General features: G+C 37.5%; 1 protein-coding gene across 8 annotated transcripts in view; it reads right to left on the bottom strand.

The window, feature by feature from the left end:
• Positions 1–12,162: 12,162 nt before the first annotated feature.
• The window catches only part of csnk1a1 (casein kinase 1, alpha 1), a 75,242-nt gene continuing 62,990 nt past the window's right edge, over positions 12,163–24,414 (bottom strand). For 6 of the 8 annotated variants that reach the window (XM_015059852.1, XM_015059846.1, XM_015059850.1 and 3 more), the window contains 2 exons: positions 23,889–24,037; positions 12,163–12,359 (listed from right to left, as the gene is read on the bottom strand). In XM_015059852.1, the coding sequence (XP_014915338.1) occupies positions 12,352–12,359; positions 23,889–24,037 (157 nt within the window). In that variant the 3' untranslated portion in view covers positions 12,163–12,351. Of the gene's footprint in view, positions 12,360–23,883; positions 24,038–24,414 lie in introns of those variants that run through there. The other 2 variants (XM_015059848.1, XM_015059847.1) reach the window with 2 other exon arrangements.

The raw sequence follows: 24,414 nt of genomic DNA, 5'->3' as shown, positions 1-24,414 counted from the left end.
AAATGATCTTTGGTGCCAACTCTGTCATATTTACATTGATTTTTATTTCTGACATGTTACTTAATAGATAGATAGATAGATAGATAGATAGATAGATAGATAGATAGATAGATAGATAGATAGATAGATAGATAGATAGATAGATAGATAGATAGATAGCATTTAATGTCACTGAACAGAATTCAACGAAATTTCCATTGCAGCTCCCGTGCAAAAGGTCAAATATATACAGTATAAATAAGCAAACACACAATAATAATAATAACAATATATACAACTAAATTAACTAAAGGCACTCAACCATGCCAAAGAAGTAGCAGCAGGTCCAATTATGGCAAAGTACAGATAATGTGACAGTGCAAAGTGCAGAACAATATGGCTGTGTGGGGGGGGAAGGGTGGGGAGGAATATGTATGTGTGACTGCGAGGGTATGATATGTGTGGGAGGGGGGGACGGCAGGGAGTAATGGCTCTGACGGCTGTGGGGATGCTTTGTCCAATTTCTGATGAATTAAAAATTATTTCAGTGTCAGAAAAAAATAAAAATGGAATTACATTACAGATTGGTGTCAGTGTTTACTTGTCAGATTCGCTCTATTGTTCACATAAACATTTCAAAAATATGAATGTGAATATATATGTTGCACATTCATAAAATATACCTTAAATGTATAACAATAACAACACATTCAAGTAATTAAAAATATTGCTAAATGTAATATGGGTATGACAGGCAATCTAATGATGTTGACATGTGAAATAAATTATATGGTCACATGTGAGAATTATGATCTCACAAGATGTAAGGAACATTGAACACATGAACAAAATACTTGACCACATGTGGGAAATGGGAATTTTTTGTAAGGGCAATAACATCTTTTCCAGTTTGACAGGATCAGTTTTTGGGCTTTTGGCTTAGCATGAGAGTAAAACAATGACAAAATATGTGTTTTAATCCTGTATAACAATACAAGCAAACTAATTTGCATGCTTTCAAGAAATTCAGTGTCAATTTACATTTTCTTTACTTGAGAATATTTTTCTTAAAATAAGATAATATATCTTACTTGTATAAGTAAAATTGGCTTGTTTTAAGTAAAAATACACAAATTTTAAGATATTTGTAGGTTCCTCTGGGTTATAGATATTTTTTATTGTTGTGGAAAATCTTGACAAGATAAATTTTATTGTTCTGTTGGCAGATGATTTTTCTTATTTTAAGAAAATTATACCTTGTTTTTGTACTTTTTTTCCTTGTTTTTGGAAGGGGACTTTTTGCAGTGCATCAGCTGGCTGGCCATCAGCCTAACAAGGCCCCGTCAGCCTGCACTTAAGCCTGGGTTATGTTATCTATGATTAGCAGCCAGAGTGGAGTGTTTTATGTAGGAGAGGATTTGACAGGTATAGTTTTGTGAATAGTTGGAGGAGTTCATGATGTCTCTGGGTGAGAGGATGAGAGATAAAAGTATGAAGTCCTCACTCTCTCACTCAGACACGACCTCCTCCTGCAGGGACTCATTGCTGTTCGTGTTTGTGGGTGATTTGTGTCTCCATTTGGCCAAGTGCATTGATTTAATAAGTGTCTTGGTAGTGATTTTACATTCTGGTTTGTGGCTCATTTTTGTGTCTTATCTAAGAGCATGTAGATCGGTGTTTTTTGAAGCAATGGTTGTTTGAGTCCCTCAACACTAGACATTACATTTATTGGTCATTGCATTGCTGTTCCTGTCGTTGCCCTGGTTGGCTTTCACATAATCATTTTACATGTACAATTAGTTAAGGTGCAAAAATGTATTAACATTCTATAAATCAATGCATGAGTAAGAATTGTTGCAGAAATCAGACATTTGATACGTGTGAAAGAAAAAAGGAAGGAATTCATACTTCAGAAGAAGGAAATATATATATTTTACATTTATGACTAAACACAGTTTGATTCAGAACATAACTACATTCATCATCTAAAGCAAAAAGCAGGACATAGTTCATACATTCATAAATCTAGAGAGTTTTACCTCTGGTTCTGCTTCTCTGATGATTTTCTGTCCTTAATTAACATCATTTGTCTTCACAGATGCATAAACTGCATGTGGGTCAGACCCTAAAGAAATAAAATTAAAATTACTGTACAGTTCATTATTTTAAAAAGTTTTTATAGACCGTTATGAAGAATGCTTTATAAACAGCAGCAAATTCACAGGTTTTTTTTTAACTTAACACCTTTCAGAGACACTAAAGACGTCATGGAAATTCATCTGAAACCAGGAAGTTAACCACAAACGTCTTGGTCATTTTCACAGAGGAAACATTTCAGCACAAAGCAGAAAACAACAAGAAACCAAAAAGACCAGCAGTGAGAGGAACCAGCCAGTCTGAGCTGCTGATAAGGTTTCGCTTCTCATTTCATATCCAAGCAGCTCTGAGTTTGTAGAAAAGGAGTAAAAAATACAAGTTTTAGTTGTAGTGAAGGAGAAGACACTGATAAATGTTTTGAATGATCAATTATTGGTCTTTATTCTTTGTGTTTTCTATAGCTGAAGTGTTTTAACTGAAGTCCTAAAAGGGGTGCAGGTTTTAATGTTTTTATCTTTTTTAATCTTTTTCAAAATGTCTTTCTTTAAAAAAAAAAAAAAAAAAAAAAAGTCCGAGAGGTTAGAGTCCTTGTCAAACACCGTTTTGACTAAAGTCCAAAGGGTTGGAGTCCCAGTTGACGGCGTCTCAACTAAAGTTCTACAGCTTTTTATTTATCTTTCTCACTGTTTTAATTATGTTTTTTAAATCATGCTGTTTTTATTTTAATTATGTAAAGCACCTTGAAATGCCTTGCTGCTGAAATGTGCTATACAAATATAATTTGATTGATTGATTGATTGATTGATTGATTGATATAGCTCAACTTTACAGTCATAGCATTAATACACTTAATAAATCAAATTAAACATTTGATTTAGTGAGGAATGTTTTAGTTTAATTAAAATTTCAAGTGACCAAAACTTAATTCTCAGCAGCTTGTTGTTTGTACTAATCATAAATAAAAGGAATAAGTGTTTGGAATAAAAATGCCTGATAAAATCTAAGTTGAGTCCCCACAAAAAAACGTAAAGTATTTAATATGGTGAGGATTTAAGATCTTAAATGGTTAACCCTTAACGTTCAGGACAGAAACAGATGTTACTCCATTTCTGCTCAAACAAAACAGAGAAAATTTCAAACTTTTAACAACTGAGTTCAGTGTTGAAAAATAAATGATGCTCTGATGATTTTTAATGTAGGTTAACAAATAGTGCTGTTGTTGATAATGCAGGCAGAAAAAAATAAAAATTATGAGAAGAACACTTCAGATCAGTGATTGGATTACCTTATTTACATATAACGTATAATGTCATAATTTCTTTGCTATTTAGTTTAGGTACAGCTAAGCAGAATGCATGGAGTTATTCTAGGTATATAATACTTAAATCACACAAAGTAACTTCGCTTGTTTTATATGTTGCAATTATTTTTAGACAATTGGTTTATATGACAGTCGGGATTGGCCAGCAGGGTATCCCATACTGCATTTTGTCACCAGTAGCAGGAACCAATTAAACCACTTTTTAATTTGTCACAAAGATCAATTTTAAGATGTTTACGGTGAAAACATAAACTCTAAACTTCATTGATGCTGTCAGTTCATCAAGAATGAAGCTACTTTCAGAGCAGTAGAAAGGTTTTAGTATTTTATGTTTGAATACACGAAACTGCACCATGAGTGAGTTATATATTCATGTTTATGACTCCACTCTGCCTGATGGTGTCAAGTACCAGTGTGTGATATTCCCAAACTGGTTTCTCTTTTAAATATTCTACACATAATCTAAGAAATGTTTGGTTGTTACTGTAAATAAGAAATTATTCTTAATAATTCACTTGGTTAAATAACAAATCTGCAAATAAAAGTTTTGCACCATAGAAAGTCTGCCAACAGGTGAATTTGTGAAAACTGGGCTTTAATGAAGCTAATTTTAACTTTCTCATTATTTTTGAACTATGTTAATAAAGTAATGTGCCCAATCTGAAAAGATTCAAGAACAGCTTAGAAACAAAGTCATTGACATTGATTTGTCTAGAAAAAGTTACAGAAACAAAATTATTCAACTTGAATCGTCCAGAACCATAAAAGAACCTTGAATATTTGAAGGACTGCAGGCCTCACCTGCCTCAGGTAAACATAGAACCAGAGAAACTAAAACCCGTCAAGCTGTCAGCTTCAGGATCCTCTGTCTCTTTACAGATACATGACACAAACCAATAAATACATCTATTGTCTTCGTATAGATGTACGGTTCCCATAAGAGGACATGGAGGAAAAAAAGAGCAATCTTGAATTAAATTTTTAAGATCCTGTGAAATATTTGAAAAACTCAGAGTTCAGTTGTTACAACAAATTTTCCAGCCCTTCATGATCTGCGATCCCAGGGAATGATGACATGCATTTATCTGCATGTGCATCTTGAATTCTGACATTATTATGTCTACATGTACATTAAGGTCCCAGATTATTGTAGCCATCATAAGTTGTGTGATCCCGGCTACAACAAGGTTTCATATTAAATGAGAGCTGACTGGAATGAAGAGACTGCCCCATCCAAGAAGGAACTTGGAATAATTCATTAATCATTTACCAACATATTAAGCAGCTCCAGTTTACATATTTAAATGTCAGTATAATCAGTCCGTGTGATGATCTGTCAAACAGTGTTCAGCATCAAATACAAAAAATACATCATAGTTTCTCCATCAATTCGAAAGAAACAAAGAAGCCATGAAGATTCAGAAGCATCAATGCTTCTGCAGTTTACATAAATACTCTTCTTCTAGTTGACCTAATAAATACAATAAAAAGAAACGATAAATCTCCCCCATCGGTGTATGTTTGCTGTGATTATTTCATTACGTTTCTAAATTACCCTTTGGATCTCACAAATCTTTCATGGGATCTCTAAAAAAATTTGAAGAATCTTGAGACAGTAAGTCAGGATCGTATTATGTTATTTTCATGTCCCCTCATAGACGTCATAATAGATGAGATTCTGAACCAAATTCTGGTTTTAAATGATTTAAATTATAACCACATGAGAAGTGAAGGGATGCTATAAGTTTACAGGATTCCAGAAAGTTCTTTAGGTGCAGCTGTTTGGACCATCTGGTTGTGTCTGTTTACATGTTTATTCTAACAAGTTATTTTTCTTCTTCATCCATTGTTTATCACACCTTTATTATATACAGAACAACATGCAGTGACAGTGGAACCGTCCAGCACTGAGAAGATGAGTGGAAGGAGGTGAAGAGCAGTTTTACCTCTGGTCTTTGGCTTTGGCTTTTTTTTGATGACGATCTCTCCATAACTCACATCGTCTCTTCTAACAGCAGAGTAAACCACAGATGGATCGTTTTCTGGAAAAAGACAAAAGGAGAGACTGGGGTTAGTTGAGTAATTTTATTTAGGACCACTTCATCATGACTGTCTCCATATATTTCAGGATACTGTGCATCAAACAATCAGAATGAATGCACTACAGGGTGGGCCATAAGTTTCTGTACATAGAAAAAAAAAATGTATATTGGACAACCGTTTTTATTTACCGTATTTTCAGGTAAATTTTCCGCTATGGAGGGTGTAACAGAATTACAGATGTAGTTTTTTTTATTATTATTTCTAATTAATTTTATATTGAGAATTTGTTAATTTTATCTTATTCGGTTATTTTTATTTGTTGTTTTTGCCTGCGGGGGTCGCCTTTCTGCGCTCTGCTTTGTTTGTGTCTCCTGGGCTTCCGTAGCTCATTCTAGCCCTCATAGCTTCTCCACTTCCCCTTTTACCCTCAGCTATCGCTAACAACAATCTAACCCATGTTATTTTATGAGCTTGAATCTCCTGGTAAATAATTTATTTAGCTTCTGTAAACCCAAATTCACACTGGAGTTGTACGTTGAGTCGTTGAACGGTTGGAACAACCATAAAGGACTCAGACTTTAGACATTTTGATGCTGGATCAACAGAAATAAATGGGCTGCATTTACTTCCGGCCCTCCATCAGCAAGCTAGGAAAAGTTAGGACAATTCCAGGGGTTCCTGACCGACAGGGGGCCCTCTGCATTTTTCTTTTTTTTTGTTCATAGAAATAAAAAAGGGGGCCGTGTCAATTACAAAATTAATTATATCATGTTTTCTTGACTGTTTTTAGCAGTACAAATGAAATGTTACCACTCTCAGACCAAAAAGCACACATCCATATTTGCACTGAACACCCCTGGATCTGCCTGAAATGGTTCTTTCCTGCTTAGGACCACGATGGCGATCGGACCAGTCGCTGTGTTATATAGCTGGGACACAGATTTCAATTTTCACTCCTTCTTGCCAACACCGTGCTCTCTTTTTGACCCAGGAATGTTTATAACTTATATTTTTTTTGTTTGATTCAACCTGATGAAGAGTGACATTTTTGCTAAGACTGCAATCAAGCACAAGAAAAGGCTAGTAGCTAACAAGCTAACTTCTGAGTTCAACTGTTATCTTCCAGAACCTAACATGTATGTAACTAAAACTCTCATAATTCACAAATGCACAGAACGAAATCCACAAATGCAACAGATACACAATGGACAGGATGAGATTCATATTTAAATATCTTGATTTACAAGCTGTTTCTGGNACAAGTAGATAGAAATGAATGTCTGGAGAGAATCATAATTTAAACATAACACTTAAAGCACCAGGGTTTATATAGAAATATATTCAGATTTTATTTTGTGGTTTTAAAGGCTCTACATTGGAGACGGTGAGAAATAAAGGCAGCTTTCTGTTTTTTCTATCTGTTCTCGGCTCAAACATAGAGCTGTCCACCTCCCTCCCGTTTCAAACTCTTCTAATTAACGTAAAAGTTAAAGAGTTAAAATATGAATGAGATGATTGTTACCTTTGACAAAAAAGCTTAAGTCTATGAAAGCAATGTAGCAGTTTCGCTACTTTTGATTTCCAAGGCAGCTAGCTTATCATGATCAAGTAATAAAATAACAAACTGCAGTCTGATTTTTATTGTTAATGTGTTTCACTCTATTGAGCAGTGAAAGTACATAAAAGGTATTAAATGTCTTTTGCTTTAAGTATTTACTTACTGGAGGAGTTTTTGTGCTGCAGAGCCACAGCTAACAGCTAACAGCTAACAGCTAGCTCCTCACTTAGCGGCTCTAACGGAGCCTGTGTCGTTCAGCGCTGCTGTCCTACAAGTTGGACTGAACCATTGTTCTAACAATAATAGGGGGAGGGGGGGAGCTAAAAATTAATTCTTATTTTTTTCTTAGATGAATGGCATATTTATTTCATTCTTTGTTTCTTTTGCTTTTCATAATGATCTTGTTTAAATGCAAACGTTTCTTCAATATTATTTTTGGGGGGGATGGGGAGGACAATTCTAGCCTTTTCCGAGATGGGGGAGGGGGGGGGCCGGAACCCCCCCCCCCCTCCCGAACCCCCCGGTATTTACGCCTAAGCATGACACAATTGTGGAGGCAAACGAAGCCATTATGCAGGCAGTAGATACCCTGAGCACTGTTGGAGCATTAAGGCGTGTAACTACTCTGAAAGAGAGGGATTCCCTTGTGCAATCTGCTGCAGACATCTTTGTAAATGGCTGAATGTGCACCTCATTGCAACAGTAAGCAAGACCCTAATTTTTTCTATTAGAAATCTTGCTGTATTCTAAAAGTATGACCATATTCTAATTTCTTAAAGGTTTTTGGAAGGTTTGAAGACTCTTAATGTAGTAGACGAGATTCAGAAAAACCTTGCAGTCTTTCATGAATTGTCTGTGAGGAGAAACCACTCTCGGTACGGGACCTGCACACTTTTCCAAGTGTTTTTCTGTGCAAGGCAGCAATAAAAGGAGGATCAAACCATATGCTACTGGAGAGACTGGTTGGTGGATATTGAAGGTACATTTATTGTGATACTGTAAGCACAACTGGAATCAATTACATTTTGTGACCAATTTATCACCACTGTCCAAAAAGAAGTAATCATAGTTTGAGTATAGAAGCAGACTTTTTAAATGACTAGTGACAGGACCAAAACAGTTCAATTGCTAGAAAAGGGTCTTTCCTGGAAAGTCTTTTTCTTAAGCTGCCATAGAAATGGTCTATCTTTTACCAGTGAATATATATTGGGTAATCTGTTGCATAAATGCATACTTTTACATGCTATTTATAATGATCATGCTTAGTTATGGTTCATCTTCAAAATGTTTATATTTACTAACAAGAAATGCATTGTCATCATCGATCTATCAAGATTGAGGAGGAACAAGGACACACATTTAACACATTTTCTTCCATGTCTTTAAGAGTACACACTGGATATCAAAGGTCATAATTTCAACATTTTGTCTTTCACAAGGAGAATGCAGTCCCACTGCCCTCGAAATGATACTGGAGTTTGCTTCCGGAGCCTCCACTAGGCTTTCCCCATCATCCACAAATTGAATTCCTCCACGAAGCTAACAAAGTCTTCCCAGAAGTAAATACTTGCTTTATAGTACTCCACCTTCCTGTACACCCAGACTATGAGTCTTTCACAAAGTACATGACAGATGGGGTGCTGCAGACACCTAAGTTTGGTGTTGCATAATCAGCTAGTGTCAAAATGTCTTATCAGGTATTTTTGGACTACTTTCTAATGCAAATATCTTAGAACACCAAAGATAAAACTTGTGTTCGGTTAGATTTGCCCCACAATATGAAAGATTTCTTCTTCACCAACACACTGCACTCCTGTTTGTGCACTGCTGCCTCTCACTGGTGGAGATGGTGTATTGCACTACTTAAAACAGCCTTACATAATGTTTCAAATGCAAAGTTCATAAGTGCTTTGCAGACATCTTGCTGTAAAACTTTAGGATCAATTAAATTAAAAAATTTAATACTAAATAAAATGGCAGAGCAATATAATATTACCACATAAAAGCTGCATCATCAGTAATACTTTTATAACAAATTTATGACAGATCATGAGTCCTTGGTTAATGTCAAGTTGTCATAACAAAGACATTTAGAATAATGTCAACTTTGTATTAAAAGTGTCATAATTTACCAAATGACAACAGTCATAAATATTCATGAAGACTTTCTCATGTTCATGACAGGTGTTATGTCAGTCTTATTCACACCCCCATCAAATAAAGTGTTACCAAATTTTTATTTTTCTTTCCCTCTCCAGAATGTATATTTAATTAGTCATGTCTTTAAATGCCTTAACATTTTATAATTAAATTTGTAAGGTTACCTACTCATGTTAATTCCAAGTTTTATTTGTAGTAATTGAATCTTAGGAACAATGCATTTGATCAAATGTTCTTGATGTTTGTCACTCCTTCTCAAACACAGTGACATGTATTTAAATCAATAAGGCATTTGCAATTTCTGCACAACAGGCCTGGTATTTCAACTTCAGATCAGAAATATGATTGACTGCAAGATTAACTGACTGAAGTTGCTGCTGACTGAGCCTGGTTTGAGGTGGTTCTGCAACTACACTAGGGACCTGCTCAGCATCAGTGGCTGGTAGTGGCCAAAGGCCATGATGTTGCAGAAGTTCTTCAAGTCTCTGGTGCGTTGTAATTTTCACTTAACACGTCATTAGTTGCTGTGCTGTTGGCACTCATGTTTGCCAACATCCATTCTGTTCAGATTTGTGTTGGTGTTCTGTTGTTTTCTGTAGACAATGAATCAATGAATGGTGGTTCCATGCTCTTATTAATTGTTCTAGTCAGTTTTGGATCTCAGGAAGAAAAACTATGTGAAGAGAAAGTTTGTGCACATCACCGCTGGGATCCAAGAGGGCTGAATCTTCAAGATTATAAAACGTGCAATAAAATGGTTCCAGAACATGTAAAAACACATCCCTCCAAAGACGCTCGATTCTCTGATGGATTCCCCAGTGATATGACTCCGACATTCAATGCCCTGAAGGAGGTTCATCATCATGGACCACTTGCACATTCTCGCCACCACTAGAAGGTAAGTCATAGAGGCCTGTTGCCTTGAGAAAATGAAATAACACTGTTGAGGCACAATTGTCTGTGGTACAGTTCAAGTAATTAAGCAAGAACTTCCATCGATGCCACCATGGACCACAAAGCCCCATCCAAATGGAAAAACAAAAAATGTATGAGATGGATGTTTCCATCAATATGCCATAAACTGTTGGGATACGGCACATGATAGACACATCAAGACGCTGCACTGCTCCACCTCCTTGAAGTTGCCATTGGGTTGATTTGAGCCATCATCTCACGGACTTTACACCATAGAACCACCAGTCCTCGTGGATGTAACAAGCCTCGCATTATCTGGTTCAATGAAGGACATGTGGTCGTACCATTTTGAACCAACACACAATTTATCATTTTGAAAGTAATCTTTTACAAAATATAGGTTTCAGATTTCACATCTGGTCATAAAATAAATGATTTTTTTCTTATCATTTGTGACACTTAGTATTAAATAAAAATAATTAGTATTCTGCAGCACCACTGTTGAACATATTACACATATTTGTTCAGAAGCAATATATTTAGATGCTATACATCAGTCTCAGAATTTGGATACAGGGATTGAAGTTGTCTCGTATTAGTTTCAAGGTCTTCATCAGTCACTGCAGCCAGCTTTCCCCTTATTGGTAGACCAAGTGCTTTGGACTTCTTAGAAAGAAATGATGTTGAGCATCCAAAGATGTTTGCCATCCTCTTGGCCATGTGTCCTTGGGCAAAAAGAAAGTCGATCTGCTCTCTTGTAATATGAATAGATGGTCTACCTCGACCATCTAAATAGAATCATATTCAAATGCCTCAGCATGTTTACAGAGGATTTTTCACCGCAGTGAAATTAGTTTAAAGTTGGATATTCAATATTTGTGCGCTAATTTCAGCCAGCTGTTCTCTACCACTCCCTCCTCGGCGCTCAGAGGTTCACTTCACTTAGGGACCATCAACAAATTTCCAAACCAAACACTCCAGACAAACAAATGTTAATAAATGCCTTGTGACCAACGGATACAAAAAAGTGGCAATTCATCCTATTACATGAGTCACACCATCCTCCATTAAATCTTAGTCATATTTAATATTTTCAAATAATTTTATTAAATATTTTCAATAGCTTCAAAGTCGTGTGCCCCACTGACTCAGTGTGAAACTGCTCCACTACACTGTATAGATGAGGCACATTTTTATTCCACTGCAGCTCATTTTTGGCTTTTTAGCTTTGTTTAATCAAAATTTAGTATTTTTCAGTAGCTTCTAGATCATGTGACCTATTGACTCAAAAATCAGTGTGAAATTGTTCTAGACTGTAGATGAGGCACACATTTTTATTCCCTTTTGAAACTGTTCTGAGCTTAGAAGTTGATTAGTCAAAAGATGCTTGTAAAATATTTGACTGTTGCTGTTGACATCACAGCTAATAACATTGGAAAAAGATTTTTCCTAAAAGTAGATAACAAAAACCCCTGAAGATATTTACCTCACCTTTACGAAGCTCCCCAAATCGTACATAATGTGACTAAGCAGAATGGAAACGGATGATTTTCTTCCCTACAGAAATATTTCTTAAGTAAGTTCGGTTGTTGATAATAACCAACACAATAGAGTTAAGCAATGTTTTTATTGGCATTTCTGAAGACCATTTTACAACAGACTTAATAAATCATAGTTCTAGAGAAAGGGAGAGAGAAAAAGTATCCTACCAACTGTTGCTTTGCTTCTTATATCAACAAGCAAACTATTCACCATAGGAAAAAAAATCCAAAAGTTCTTTTTAACTCAACATCCAGGGTTGCGTCATTTAATCATTTAGGAACAAAAAGAACAGGTTTACATATTTTACCTTTTTTTTGGTAAAAGGAGGGACTGAAATTATTAAAGTAGTGAGAAAGGAGAGGATTTGTTACCTCAGACAAAAAAAAAATAAGAAACAAAACCCAGATCAGCCGACTGTCTCACCCAGTCTCCAAAGGAATAAAGATCAATTAAAAGACATTGATAAATGGGGAGAGATGTATCTGATACGGGAAGAGGCAGCTACAGCCTCACTACCCTTATAAAATAATTAAAAAAGAAAACCCCATACATTTCCCAATTGGAATTTTATGATTTATACACATGAAAATATAGATAACACAAATGACAAAGCCTTGTGTAAATCTATACATTCCATTACATAGATATTGATGATGGAAGAGAAGACCGTCGTTTGTCCAGGAGAGATCAGGTTGTCCTGGTAACCAACAGCAGATCAGGTTAGGGAGGGGATGACTTAGAACCCTAGAGATGGACAGAAGAACAGACGGGCAGTATCTTCAATCAGTGGTCAGCAACTTGCTACAAAACCTGAAAAGCTGCAACTATTAGTTCACCTGAGGAATGAGGAACTTCAAGCAAAGAACAAAGAAAATACATGATGCAAAGCAGACCAGAGAATAGAAATGTCAATTAGTCAGAAAGCAGCTTCTTAAGATCATAAGATTTTTAGCCTTTAAAACATCTAATTTAGATTTTATTTTTCTCTTGAGATGTGCAAATTTCAACTCCTACAAGCTTTTTAAAACAACAGTATGTAACTTTCACAAAAATATGTTTGGCACATTTGTTATCAGTGTCACCATGTCATGACAGTATACTAGGAGACAGGTAAGATGTGAAATGTCTACCTCCTCTCAGGGCTGATATTGCCCTTTGAAGAAATGAACCACTCAAAAACAACCAGAGCCAGGAGGGTCTTGGCGCTGTTAACTTCCAGAAAAAACAACAACAAAAAAAAAACATTTATCTGCTGTCAATGGTGGCTATCCTAACTTCTGTTTGTGCTTCTAAAACAGCTTGATGCATCTGTCCAACCGGATCAACTGGTTAGTCTATAGACTAACCAGTTGATCCCTAATGGGGATATTAGCCCCATTAGGGGCTATAGACTAATGGGACTGGATTAGCAGTTCAGCTAGTTGAATATTAACTAAAACCCTGTCAGTGAATATGATTTTTAAGGTTCTCATCAATGCATGAGAACCCATGCATGTATTCTGCATGGATTCTCTTTTCTCTTAAGCCAATTATTTTCATGGCTGTTATATGAATATGGGCCGGCTTGTCACCGAGTTGAACAGCTAAGTTACCAAACCAAGCTGTGATCCCATATAATGCTTTCCAGTAATGCACAGTAAAAAACTGGCATTATGTTAGAACCCATGTTCATGGATGACCATACAGACTTACTATTCTTAAAAGGGCAAACAGTTAATGTCCATCTGAACCCCGAGGTATTTATAGAGTGACACTTGTTGAATGGCATTGTCCTTTATAATGACAAGCTCGTGGTCCGGGTGCAAGGCAGGGGATGATACACTGCCTTGTGGAACTCCAGCCAGCCTTTCTCAAGGCTCGGGTCTACATTTCAAGTTAATTGGGCTTTATGACGACAGGTTCAAGGCGGGTCTGGCTTGATCTAAACTCTTAGACATGGAAAACATCATCTATGTTGTATTAAGGGTTAGGGGTTATTTGTTCATGAAATAAGTATTTTTTTTAGTTTTTCCCTTTTCAGATTTTGCAAGTTGACATCAGGCATTTTGATGAAAACGAGGCAAAACCACGCTTTAGGAAAAAGGGGTTGTGGCCACAGACATCCAAGTTCATCACCCATGAACAAATCAAGAGAGTTCTGGAGCTTGTTAAGAACTACGATGAAGACCACACCACAAGCACCAGCAGGATGTTGCCAGGTCAACATCCTGCTAACAAGTATTGGCATGTGAAGTTACTGCCAACATGTGTTGGCACCAGAGTGGCATCTCTGCATGAAGTCTTGGTATGTATAAATACTTATTTTTATGAACAGTGAAATGCCAACAGACCTGATGTGGTTCTGGGTAGAACTCAGTGATGCAGAGCCCATTAGCTTTCAGCATTCATATGCCTGCTGGCTATCAACAAGCAGGCATATGTCAATTAAAAGATCAGGCCTTTCTGCTCCGATGAAGTAGAAGGCATTACATGACCAGCACTAAGAGCTACTGCACAGAAGAGGACGATGGTCTGACAGACTTTTTGTTAAAGTGAATTAAAATGAACATAATAATACCTGTGGTGTCAAGTTACAGCGTCTGTCTCCATGACAGACTAAAATCCAGTGTTCATGGACAACTCCACAACAAAGAGACAAAAGCTCACAGCTTTATTGGATAGCATCTAAAAAAATATATTTTTCTTACTAGATAAGCTCACAAGACAAAAGGTCTGTTTTGTTTTGAGAGCTTTTGTCTGTACACTTTCCCAGGCACACATGTTGCCAATCAATGCTGAGCAGTGGGACTAATGCAATGTGATGAACAATCAAAAACACACGCAGGAAGACTTGTTACTACGGGAGGGCAATATGGACGAAAGTTTATCATAATACTTGGTGGGAGTAGTTAGGCCTGTTGTCAAAAGCAATAAATCAATCGGACGATAAAATAAAATGAGGGCGATAATATTCCATTCTTATTTGGTTTCGTCACGTCACGTCTCGTCTCTCTTTCTACCAAAGAGACTGGATGACAAAAAGCTTCACTCCGGTGTCTGGAGTTACTCCTGCCCTCTCGTTCCCTTGGAAAAGGCTAAACAGACGGGAAGTTAAACGCCTCAGTTTCCGCCACTTGGGCTGAACCCCACACACGGGTCATGATGGCGATGACAGGAACAAAAGTTGAAGAATTTTCAACTTCCTTGTGTGGCGTTGCTAGGCTGTGTGTGCACGTTGCTATGACAAAACTTTGTCGTTTTTTTAATCAAGCAATCAATTTTGTCTATAAACCAGCCTTCATGGTGGAGGCAGCTCACTTGAAACATAATAAAACATAATACAGTCTGCTGGTGCAAATACCAGAGTTGTGAAGTAAACTGCTAATGTCCCCAACATTAATATGAAGCTGCCAGATCATATTAATGTTAGGGATTACTCACAATAGTCATCAGCAATGATTTATCATGGCATCTATAGTTAATTGTTATGTGATCAGAAGTTCTTAGTTCATAGAGTTTTAAGTTTGATCTTTTGTGTCAAAACATCTTGTACGTAGCATACATCAGTGTGAGATTGTGGGGGTGGGAACACCAACGCCTAAATCTTACGATTTGAATGAAAATGAATGAGCAGAGTTAGAACCTCCAGTAGTTCTAAGATTCAGCCTGAGGTTTTTACAGGTCGAGGTCGCCGGTTTATAAGCTCTTTTTGTGGTTTTGTGAATTGAGAAGCTGACAGGTCACAGTCTGGTTGACATCAGCAGATGTCAAAAAAAAAAAAAGGTCTGACAGATCACACAAAACTATCACTGCATCTGACCTGCAAGAGCACAACCACCTCTCTAACTCACATCATGTGCACATAGCATAAACCTAAACCACAAAAGCAGCAGACTTTTTTTTTTTAAACAAGCAATGCTAAATAATAAAGACATGACAGCAAAGCCTACCCATGTGATCCACGGAAAGAGGAGGATGTTGATTCCCAGGCTCAGGTAGTGTCAGACGTCCAGAGGAGAAGAAGGTGAAGCAACAGTGTTTGCTTAATTTCTACTCTTTCGGGGAACATTTTGACTAGATTAAATAGTTTAACCCGCAGTCTGACACGCTCAGTAAGAGCAGCAGATGTCAGTCAACAGGTGACCCATCAGCTCTCCAGTTCGGTAACCGAGTCATTAACCGACAACCCGTCAGAAAAAAGCTCTGGTGGGACCCAGATGACCGCTCTAAGAACTCGTTCATTTTTCTTACAGAGAAAGTGCCAAGCCGACAAATAAACAAAAGCAATCTGACCAGTAAGATTTAAGCTTTGGGTGCCCTTTGACCCCAACAGAATCACACAGATGTGCGCTACGTACAATATCTTTTGACACAAAAGATCTTTTTTTTCTCCACAAGTTTGTTAATACTAAAGAGGGTTAAATAATAAAAATTCAAGAAATTATTTTCCTTTTTCACTTAAAGGATCTCGAGGTACGCAGAGTGGGTGCAGCCGTACAGCCCTCTAATATCCTGCATGCATCTGCGCATAATTTTAAACTTTACCCTAGAAAAGGGTTTTATACATAAAGCAATTTATTTTAAACGTTTTTATAAATTACTTTTTAAAAAATTCTAAATATAAAAAGTTACTTCAATCTAAAAACCTTTAATTAAATCATTTTTTGGCAGTGCTCCCTAATGACAATGGCTATTTTTAGAACTTGCTCTGCGGGCGACGGACAATGTCCCCTCGGGGGACAGGGTGTCTGCGGACACCTTGTTATGACCACTGCTCTATGGCCATATCTTCATATGCATCACTCTGCTTTTTATAAAGTTCGACTTTAACACAGGACTGCACAGTGACACAGTTGGTAGAGCTGTTGCCTTGCAGCAAGAAGGTCCTGGGTTCAATTCCCGTGCTGGGGTCTTTCTGCATGGAGCTTGCATGTTCTCCCTGTGCATGGTGGGTTCTCTCTGGTACTCCAGCTTCTTCCCACAGTCCAAAACCAAGACTGTCAGGTTAACTGGCCTCTCTAAATTCTCCCTGGGTGTGTGTGCATGGTTGTTTGTCCTGTGTGTCTCTGTGTTGCCCTGCAACAGACTGCCGACCTGTCCAGGGTGACCACGCCTCTCACGTGGAATGTTAGCTGGAGAGGCAGCAGCAACCCTCCTGACCCACTAAGGGACAAGGGTGTTAGGAAATGGATGGACTTTAACACAAAACTCTGCATCTCCCACAATTCTAATGACATTGATCACACTAGTGGAATACATCAGTATTAGTTAATCTTCAAAGTTTGCTAAGAATCAGAGCTTATTTGTTTGAATAACACCAAATCAAACTCTGACACTAAGTGCTTTTAATGTTTTCTCCATTTATATTTCAACAGCATAAAAAATACATTATAAAGGAGAAGTAAGTTTCGTTATTTAATGTAATTTTCAGATCTTGAACTAAAGTTTACATTTTTGTTCATGTTTATAGAAAACAGAGACTCGGGTAACTCACACAGCCTCCGTGTTGTAGTCATCCTATTTGGCCACATGATGGTGCCAAACCCACCCTATCTGGGCCAGCATTTCTCTACAATCTGACTCGGTATGCTTCATGTGTGCATTTATAGCAACTTCTAAGCACTTTAAAAGGTTTAATCCACATGTACGTTATTGTGGCTCACAAGCACATTTATAATTCCCCCCCCCACCAAATATATCTTAAAATAAGGCAGTCCTGCACCTCCAGGTCACTTAGGGGTGGATCTTTGCAGTTTATTTTGTTGAAATGAGAAAGAGGAAAAAAAATCCACCCGCTCAGTTTTTCTTCCTTCTCTGTCTTCACTGTGGGTGTGGCATGGTCTGCTTGGCGTCTCCCAAACATTTCTTCAAATCTGCAAACTTCATTACATGGTGAATCTGTTGTCATCTTGTAGCAGCATTGTTTTATATCCAAATCTACTGCTAGATTGCTCATTGAAGTGCTGTCTTTACCAGAATTGCTGGCGCTGCTAGATCAGATCTCCACCGGGATTCTGCCGTTAATAGCCACCGGTCAGCACTCTAGGATTAAGTAATACAACTCAATTGAAAAGGTAAAAATGATTTTTCGAGGTTTAATGAAAGCCAAATTATGGACAAAGGTCTGATATATGCTGTCAATTTGCATCGGTTAGATTTTGTGGTGTTTTGGCACTTTATGTATTCAAGCTAAAATGGCAATGAAGTAAAGTCAATTTTGGCTAAAATTAATATTGCGCAGTGTATTTTTTCCCTCTCTTTCTCTCCCTCTGCTTGAGTATTTCGAAAGACTTGATAATGATCTTATTTTTGATAATTTGTTATTCACATTTTTGTCACCGAGTCTGTTCATTACTTTTATGGACAGAATTTCTAGGTGCAGCAAGGTGTTGAGGGGATCCGTTTTAATGGCCTTAGGATCGAATCTCTGCTTTTTGTGGATGATGTAGTGCTGTTGGCTTCATCATGTCATAATCTGCAGCTCTCACTGGAGCGGTTTGCAGCCGAGTGTGAAACGGCCGGGATGAGGATCAGTGCCTCCAAATCCGAGGCCGGAAAAGGGTAGAGTGCCTCCTCCGGGTCAGGGAGGGTGTCCTGCCCCAAGTGGAGGAGTTTAAGTATCTCGGGATCTTGTTCACGAATGAGGGAAGAAAGAAGCGGGAGATCGACAGGCGGATTGGTGCAACGTCTGGCATGAAGCGGGCGCTGGAGGAAGTGCGTCTTGTGGATCTGTGTGTGTAAAAGTGAATGTTCTGCAACTACTTGTCGACTGTTGGACTTTAGCCCAACCATGTTGGTTCCTTGACTCAGCTAATTCATCTCTGATGAAGTGGTAAGTTAATTTTCTTTTTCTGAAAACCAACTTCCCTTAAATTTGAGCAGCTTTGATGGCTCCAGGATGACACTGTGCTAAACTTCAGTTTGTTAGATCTTTCATGTCCACAGCCATCACCATCTATAAGAACTCTGAAGAATTTTGAATAAATATGAGTTACAACATTTATTTTCTCTCTTTACATGTGTAATTGGTGATGAATGTTACCTAGTAATCAGGTAATTACTCTGGAATTTTCTACATGGGTAGGACACAGGATCATCAATACTTTCAGGAGGATTAAGAGAAACTGAAGTTCCACCACATTCGATCCAACTCTACTCTAGTATTGTTTCTAGCTTTGTGGAACAGTTTGTTGAGTCTTTGTAAAGGCCTCTTACCAGTGTCAAGTTATATCACTGTTTTAAAAAGCAATAGTTTCAAAACAATCATTTTTGGTCATATTGCTCCTACAGTTTAAAGTCACTTTAATAAAATGTCAGTCTACCTAAGGACTTCCCTTCCCTTTCATGTTTCAGCAGACTAGCTGAGCTGGTCACTTTGTTTTGAAAGTAAAGTTGACATGCTAAAAGTCTAAAGAAGTATATCTGTTAACCAAAGTGCAGGCTGGCTAACTAAACTGGTCACAATGTCAGTGGCAACACCCGATCATATACTCTGGTGACCCATATCTCATCCAATAATGACATCAGTTACACAGGTAGAAAGAGATATGCAAATTCCAACTCTAATGAGGTGAACAGGACGAGCTAAATGAGGACCACAAGTGCTTACTTGTACAACAAATGATTTCTGTATTTGTTAATGGCATTGTTAAATACAGTATAGACATCAAGAAAATAGGTTAAATAGTCCAGTTTGTTTTAACACTACTTAGTTTTGAGAGGAAATGTTAAAAAAGAAAGAGCAGAATTAGAGGGTTGAGATCAGATCAAATCTGTAAGCATTAGCTCAATGTCATTGATGAGAAAGCCCATTGATCAACCCCAATATAAAAACAACATAAGGGAACAAAGTTAGTAGTCAAATTCCCCAAGGACGTCTTTGCTTCTGCAAGGCAGACCAATTGTACCATTTTTTCCTAGACACTTTTGGTAGGGTTTTTAGTGCTTCAACAAATTAGGTCTTGACCAAAATAATGAAAAATGTGTTTCCAATTTGGCAAAATTATTATTAGTTATATACCACCTGGCCCAAAAAAGTCAGTATTTGGATTTATTTAAGCATGTAGGAGCATGCCATAGGAAAACTACTGCATTAATTAATGCTTTGACTGATAGCATTTAACTAAAATAATGTTTTCATTAACTTCATTAGTTTTCAAAGCAGATTAGGAATACAACAGTACGTCTTAGTAGCTTTTCTGCCAGTCATGCAGAAAAGCTACATTTATAAGTTGTACATTAAAATCAGACATTTCTAAATACTGCATACAGTGACCCCTCGCTATAACGTGGTTCACCTTTCGCGGTCTCGCTGCTTCGCGGATTTTTTTTGTGCAGTTTTTTTCACAGTGCATTTTGTCCTGCGTCCTGATTGGCTAAACAGTCTCCGAGCTCCTTCGCTACCTGTGTGCCAATAACGTTACGGTATTTAAATATAAGTAATACAGATTGGCCTTTCAGGAGATGAAAGTTGAAAACTTTGAATGCCTGCTGGAAAAATCTGTGGCCAGAGGCAGCGCAAAACCCGACCGGAGGCTCGCTTGACCAGATCCATCGCTCTGCCGTAGATACAGCTGTGAATCTCTGGGGCAGCTTGGAGGAGACGCTTTAATGACACGACTCAGGATCACATTAAGGCCCGATTGATGAACACACATATCCGCTGATCTGAAAGCAAGTTTTGTTCTTTGGTTTCGATGTAGAGTACTTAATTATGCTGTGTAATAATTGTAAAAAAATAAAGGTAACTACTTTGTGGATTTCACTAATCGCGGGTTACTTTCAGAACGCAACCCCCAAGAAAAACAAGGGATCACTGTATATCGGTCCAAGTTGACTTGAACTGCAAAGTACTTGCATTCTGTACTGCATGGTTTTACAGTCAAACTATATAACTAAACTGCAGCTTAGATGTTATTTGCATAGTGTTAAACTATGCAGAGTTAAATACTCTGCAATGTTCAAATGTTTGCATACTCTGCAAAATTCAGCTTTTATAATAAGCAATAATAAATCATTTTAAAATGTTAGTATTAATGGATAGAACTGTTATCTTTAAGAAACCAACTGCTTGGTCTCATGTTTCACACACTGGACAAACAGAATCCAAAGCAGAGGTTCTGAGAACTTTTGGAATGGACAATTAAAATGTACTCATGGCTCCAAAGTTAACAAGTCTACATGGAAATGAATATGGCATTACAGTTACAATTAAATTAGAATGGCATTGTAGGGTTTAATTTATCCTCTTCAATAATTCAATTCAGAAAGTGAAACTCTGTTTACACACAGAATGATCAGAACTTTATTTCTAGTTATTTTTTAAGAATATGGCTTAGAGCTAAAGAAAACCAAAATTCAGTTTTAGGGAAAATCTGAATATTATATCCCACCAGTTAAAAAAAAGTTACAAGGAATTTTATGACCTCACAATCAGTAAAAAACTGCTGACTTGATGGTTGTCCAACAGACAACCATTCACACCCTCCACAAGGAGGTTAAGCCTTAATATATTTTCAATAAAATAGCTGGTTGTAGACAGGATAATGGGACGTCGACCGGAAGAAAAAGTGAGATCGAAAAAGTTAAATGAATAAGCCTAGGATTGTGGTGTTCAGGCCATTCACGAGTTTTGGGTGAGATTCCAAGGTATCTCACCCAGGTCGAGTCAAGAGTTATGTCACATAGATATACCCAGCACATGGGTTACAACTATCTAGATGGAACAAAGATTCAAAGATTACTTTTCAAATAAAAGTTTGCAATTCATAAGGAAATCAAGGTCCCATAATCTGGAGGATGAGTGAAGAAGCACAGAATACACAATGCTTCAAGTTCTATGTGCAGTTCCAACAATTGGCGAGGATTTGTTAAGCCATGTCATCTGCTGATTTTGGTTGACTGCGTTTTATAAAGTCCTAAGTCAGCATAGTCCTCTATAAAATTATTTCAGAGCACTTCGTGCAACGACCCTCTTCGAAGTTTTATAGAAATGCTGATGTCAGAATTCACTCAGAGCCTGAGTGTTTCCTCTTCACTGTTGCTACATGTATGTTCAAAATGAGGGACTGCTGCAATATGAATGACACACTGTGTATACAGTATACAGTGATACATGCTCATCCAGAGGCATGGATGCTCAAAGTCAAGGTAATCTGCTGGGTTTCCTTAGAATTTCTAAATGAATAAAATTGGAAAGTCCTTGATAACTAGGATCACTGGGGAGGCTCTGATCAGGTTTTCTGCTACCGATTCCGATTATCTATGAGGGTCGATCACTGCTGTTCACCAATCATTGCTGATCGTCTGGACTGGCTGTTAATTTTTTGCGTTAGGTATAAATGTTACTTTGTGATCTGGTATAGTTAAAAAAATCATCTGGTAATAAATTCACCTGATTTAAACATAAAACATGCAAAATACTTGCAGGCACAATGCAGCAGGTATTCAGTCAAAAGGACAACTGATAAACCTGCAATCAGTAAAATAATATTTAACAGTAAGGCTCTTAGCCTAAATTATACACGAGTCAAATAAATCTCAACACTGCCGATATCAAATAATGTAATGTAAAAAAGGAAACATCAAAATAAACAATCCTGAGTTACTAAATCAAAATTTCCTGAGAGCACGACTAGCTGATTAATGCTGGTTCTGATTGGCTGTTTCTGACCAAGCAGAGTGAATCTGCAGAATGCCAGGAGGCGGCAGAGGAGATCGATGTTATTTTCAGAGATTATCTGTCTTATGTTAGGACACAGCGAAAGTTTTAATATATATTTAAAATCTTTTGTTTGTTTAATTACATGCTGCAGCTTTAAGCAGATGTTCAATGGGAGAGTTCACTGTCTGGTGAAGCAGAAACGGTACTCTGGATGTGAAATGTCCGGAGCGGTGGTTCAACAGCAAAAGCAGAACCAGCGTCTTACACAGCTAGCTCTTTGGCTTAAATTATTTTTCGGTTCATTTGTTTAGTTTTATGACCATCATGCCCTTCCAGGTGAGTGTTGGTAGTTGTGCATTGCTTTGCCTGCTGTCTGATCACTCTGGATATCTGTTTTTCCTGCAGTGAACCTTGATTTAGCCAAACTCCGTCAAGTGCTTGTTTTTTAAATGTCATATTAGATTTATCGTGTTGATGCAATTTGATGTGCTTCACACTTGAGGTAATTTTCCGTCGCAACACCCAAACTTCCCCATTCTCTCTGAGCGTTAAAGTTCCTCACCACACCGCTTAGGATTTGTTGCCGCGTGCTTTGCAGTGTGAAGGAAAGAGGAGACAAGCTGCATACGTAGGCTGCGGATTGAGATACAGGTGATCGGTTTTGGTGACTGGCAACATGAGACAGTGATTGGCGATCAACGGTCATACAGTTTTTCACGGAAATCGGCCAATTATGATCGGTGGCCAATCAATCGGCACACCTCTACTGCAGATGTATGTACCAACTATACAAATTGAACTGATTTTCATTTTAGGACTTGCAGGGCTTGACAACTGCCCATACTGCTACAAGTACCCTAATACCTGCTCTGAAGATTATGTTATTAACAGTGCTTGGTGGGCCAGCAAACCTGTCTAACTTGAACACAATCGAGAACTTATGAGCTTTTGTCAAGGGGAAGATAAGAAACCAGAGCCCACAATGTTGCTGAATTTTGGATTTTCATTAGCTGTCAATTTTAATCATAAAATGGCCTTCAATAATCAAACCATGCAATCATTTTGTTTAATATTTCTATGCAGTACTTCCAGTTTCAGAATGGAATTACCAAAACAGATGAACTATTGATTCAAGATTTTCATCTATTGAGCGATGCTTATTGAGTCCATTTGTTTAAGGTCACAGTGAATACAAGCTATACTCAAACTAATCAAACAGAAAGACTTTGTCCAGGCAAAACTGAGCTTTTCTATAGCAATCTTGTTCCTGAAGTCACAATATTTTAAAAATAATTTCTTCCACTCAAAACACCACTAACGATCCAAAATGTAATAATTAGTAGCTCCTATTTTTTCCCACTGTAATGCGTTTCCAGAAGGAGTATTTTTAGGATTCATAAAACAATTACTTCTCCATGCAAAACTAAAATATTAAACTCACTATATGCTATTTAAAAGTAAATGGCACCCAGACATATGACTTTTTTGAGCCAGGCAGTATATGTTCAAAAGAATAATGGGGGTATGTGTTACTTACTTAAACAATATTTACTTTTCTACATAAAAAACTTCAATGAATATATGAGCAATTGGTGTCGGTAAAAAACGTCACTTGGCTGTTTGCTACTAACCTTTCAAGTTAGGCTTGGATTTGTCAGTTTGCTTGCCTGTGGGGGTTTGTGCCTGCTGGCCCTGGCCCCCTGAAGAGGCCCCTTGTTGTGCTGCTTTCTGTTTCAGCATGGTCCAGTCAAATGTGTAGTCATACTGGTGATTCAGAGTCCTAGGTCAAAATAGAAAAACATCAAATTATCAACATTTCTTCCAATAATTATTTATGTCCAGCAGACTGAAGCCCTAGCGAAACTCTATGAATGAAAAGCTCTTCAAGTCTTGTTTCATGTTTGAAAACCCAAGTAAGAATTATTTTTTTTCTCTGAGATATGGTTTACACCCAGTTTAAAACTTGTATAGAACATATGGTAACACTTTATTTGAAGGGGGTGAATAAGACTGACATGACACTTTCATAAACATGACATAACACCTGTCATTAACATGAATAAGCCCATAAAAAAGTGTATGATTGGTGATCATCGATCACGGTTTCTTGTTGCCGATCACACAAACCGATCACCTGCTTCTCATTTCTCAGCCTGC

This window comes from Poecilia latipinna, unplaced genomic scaffold (assembly GCF_001443285.1).
Source record: "Poecilia latipinna isolate Pla-1442-1.1 unplaced genomic scaffold, P_latipinna-1.0 Scaffold1662, whole genome shotgun sequence".
Classification (NCBI taxonomy): Eukaryota; Metazoa; Chordata; class Actinopteri; order Cyprinodontiformes; family Poeciliidae; genus Poecilia; species Poecilia latipinna.
The sequence above is the reverse complement of the archived record's forward strand: the minus strand, read 5'-3'. Positions and strand labels throughout refer to the sequence as shown.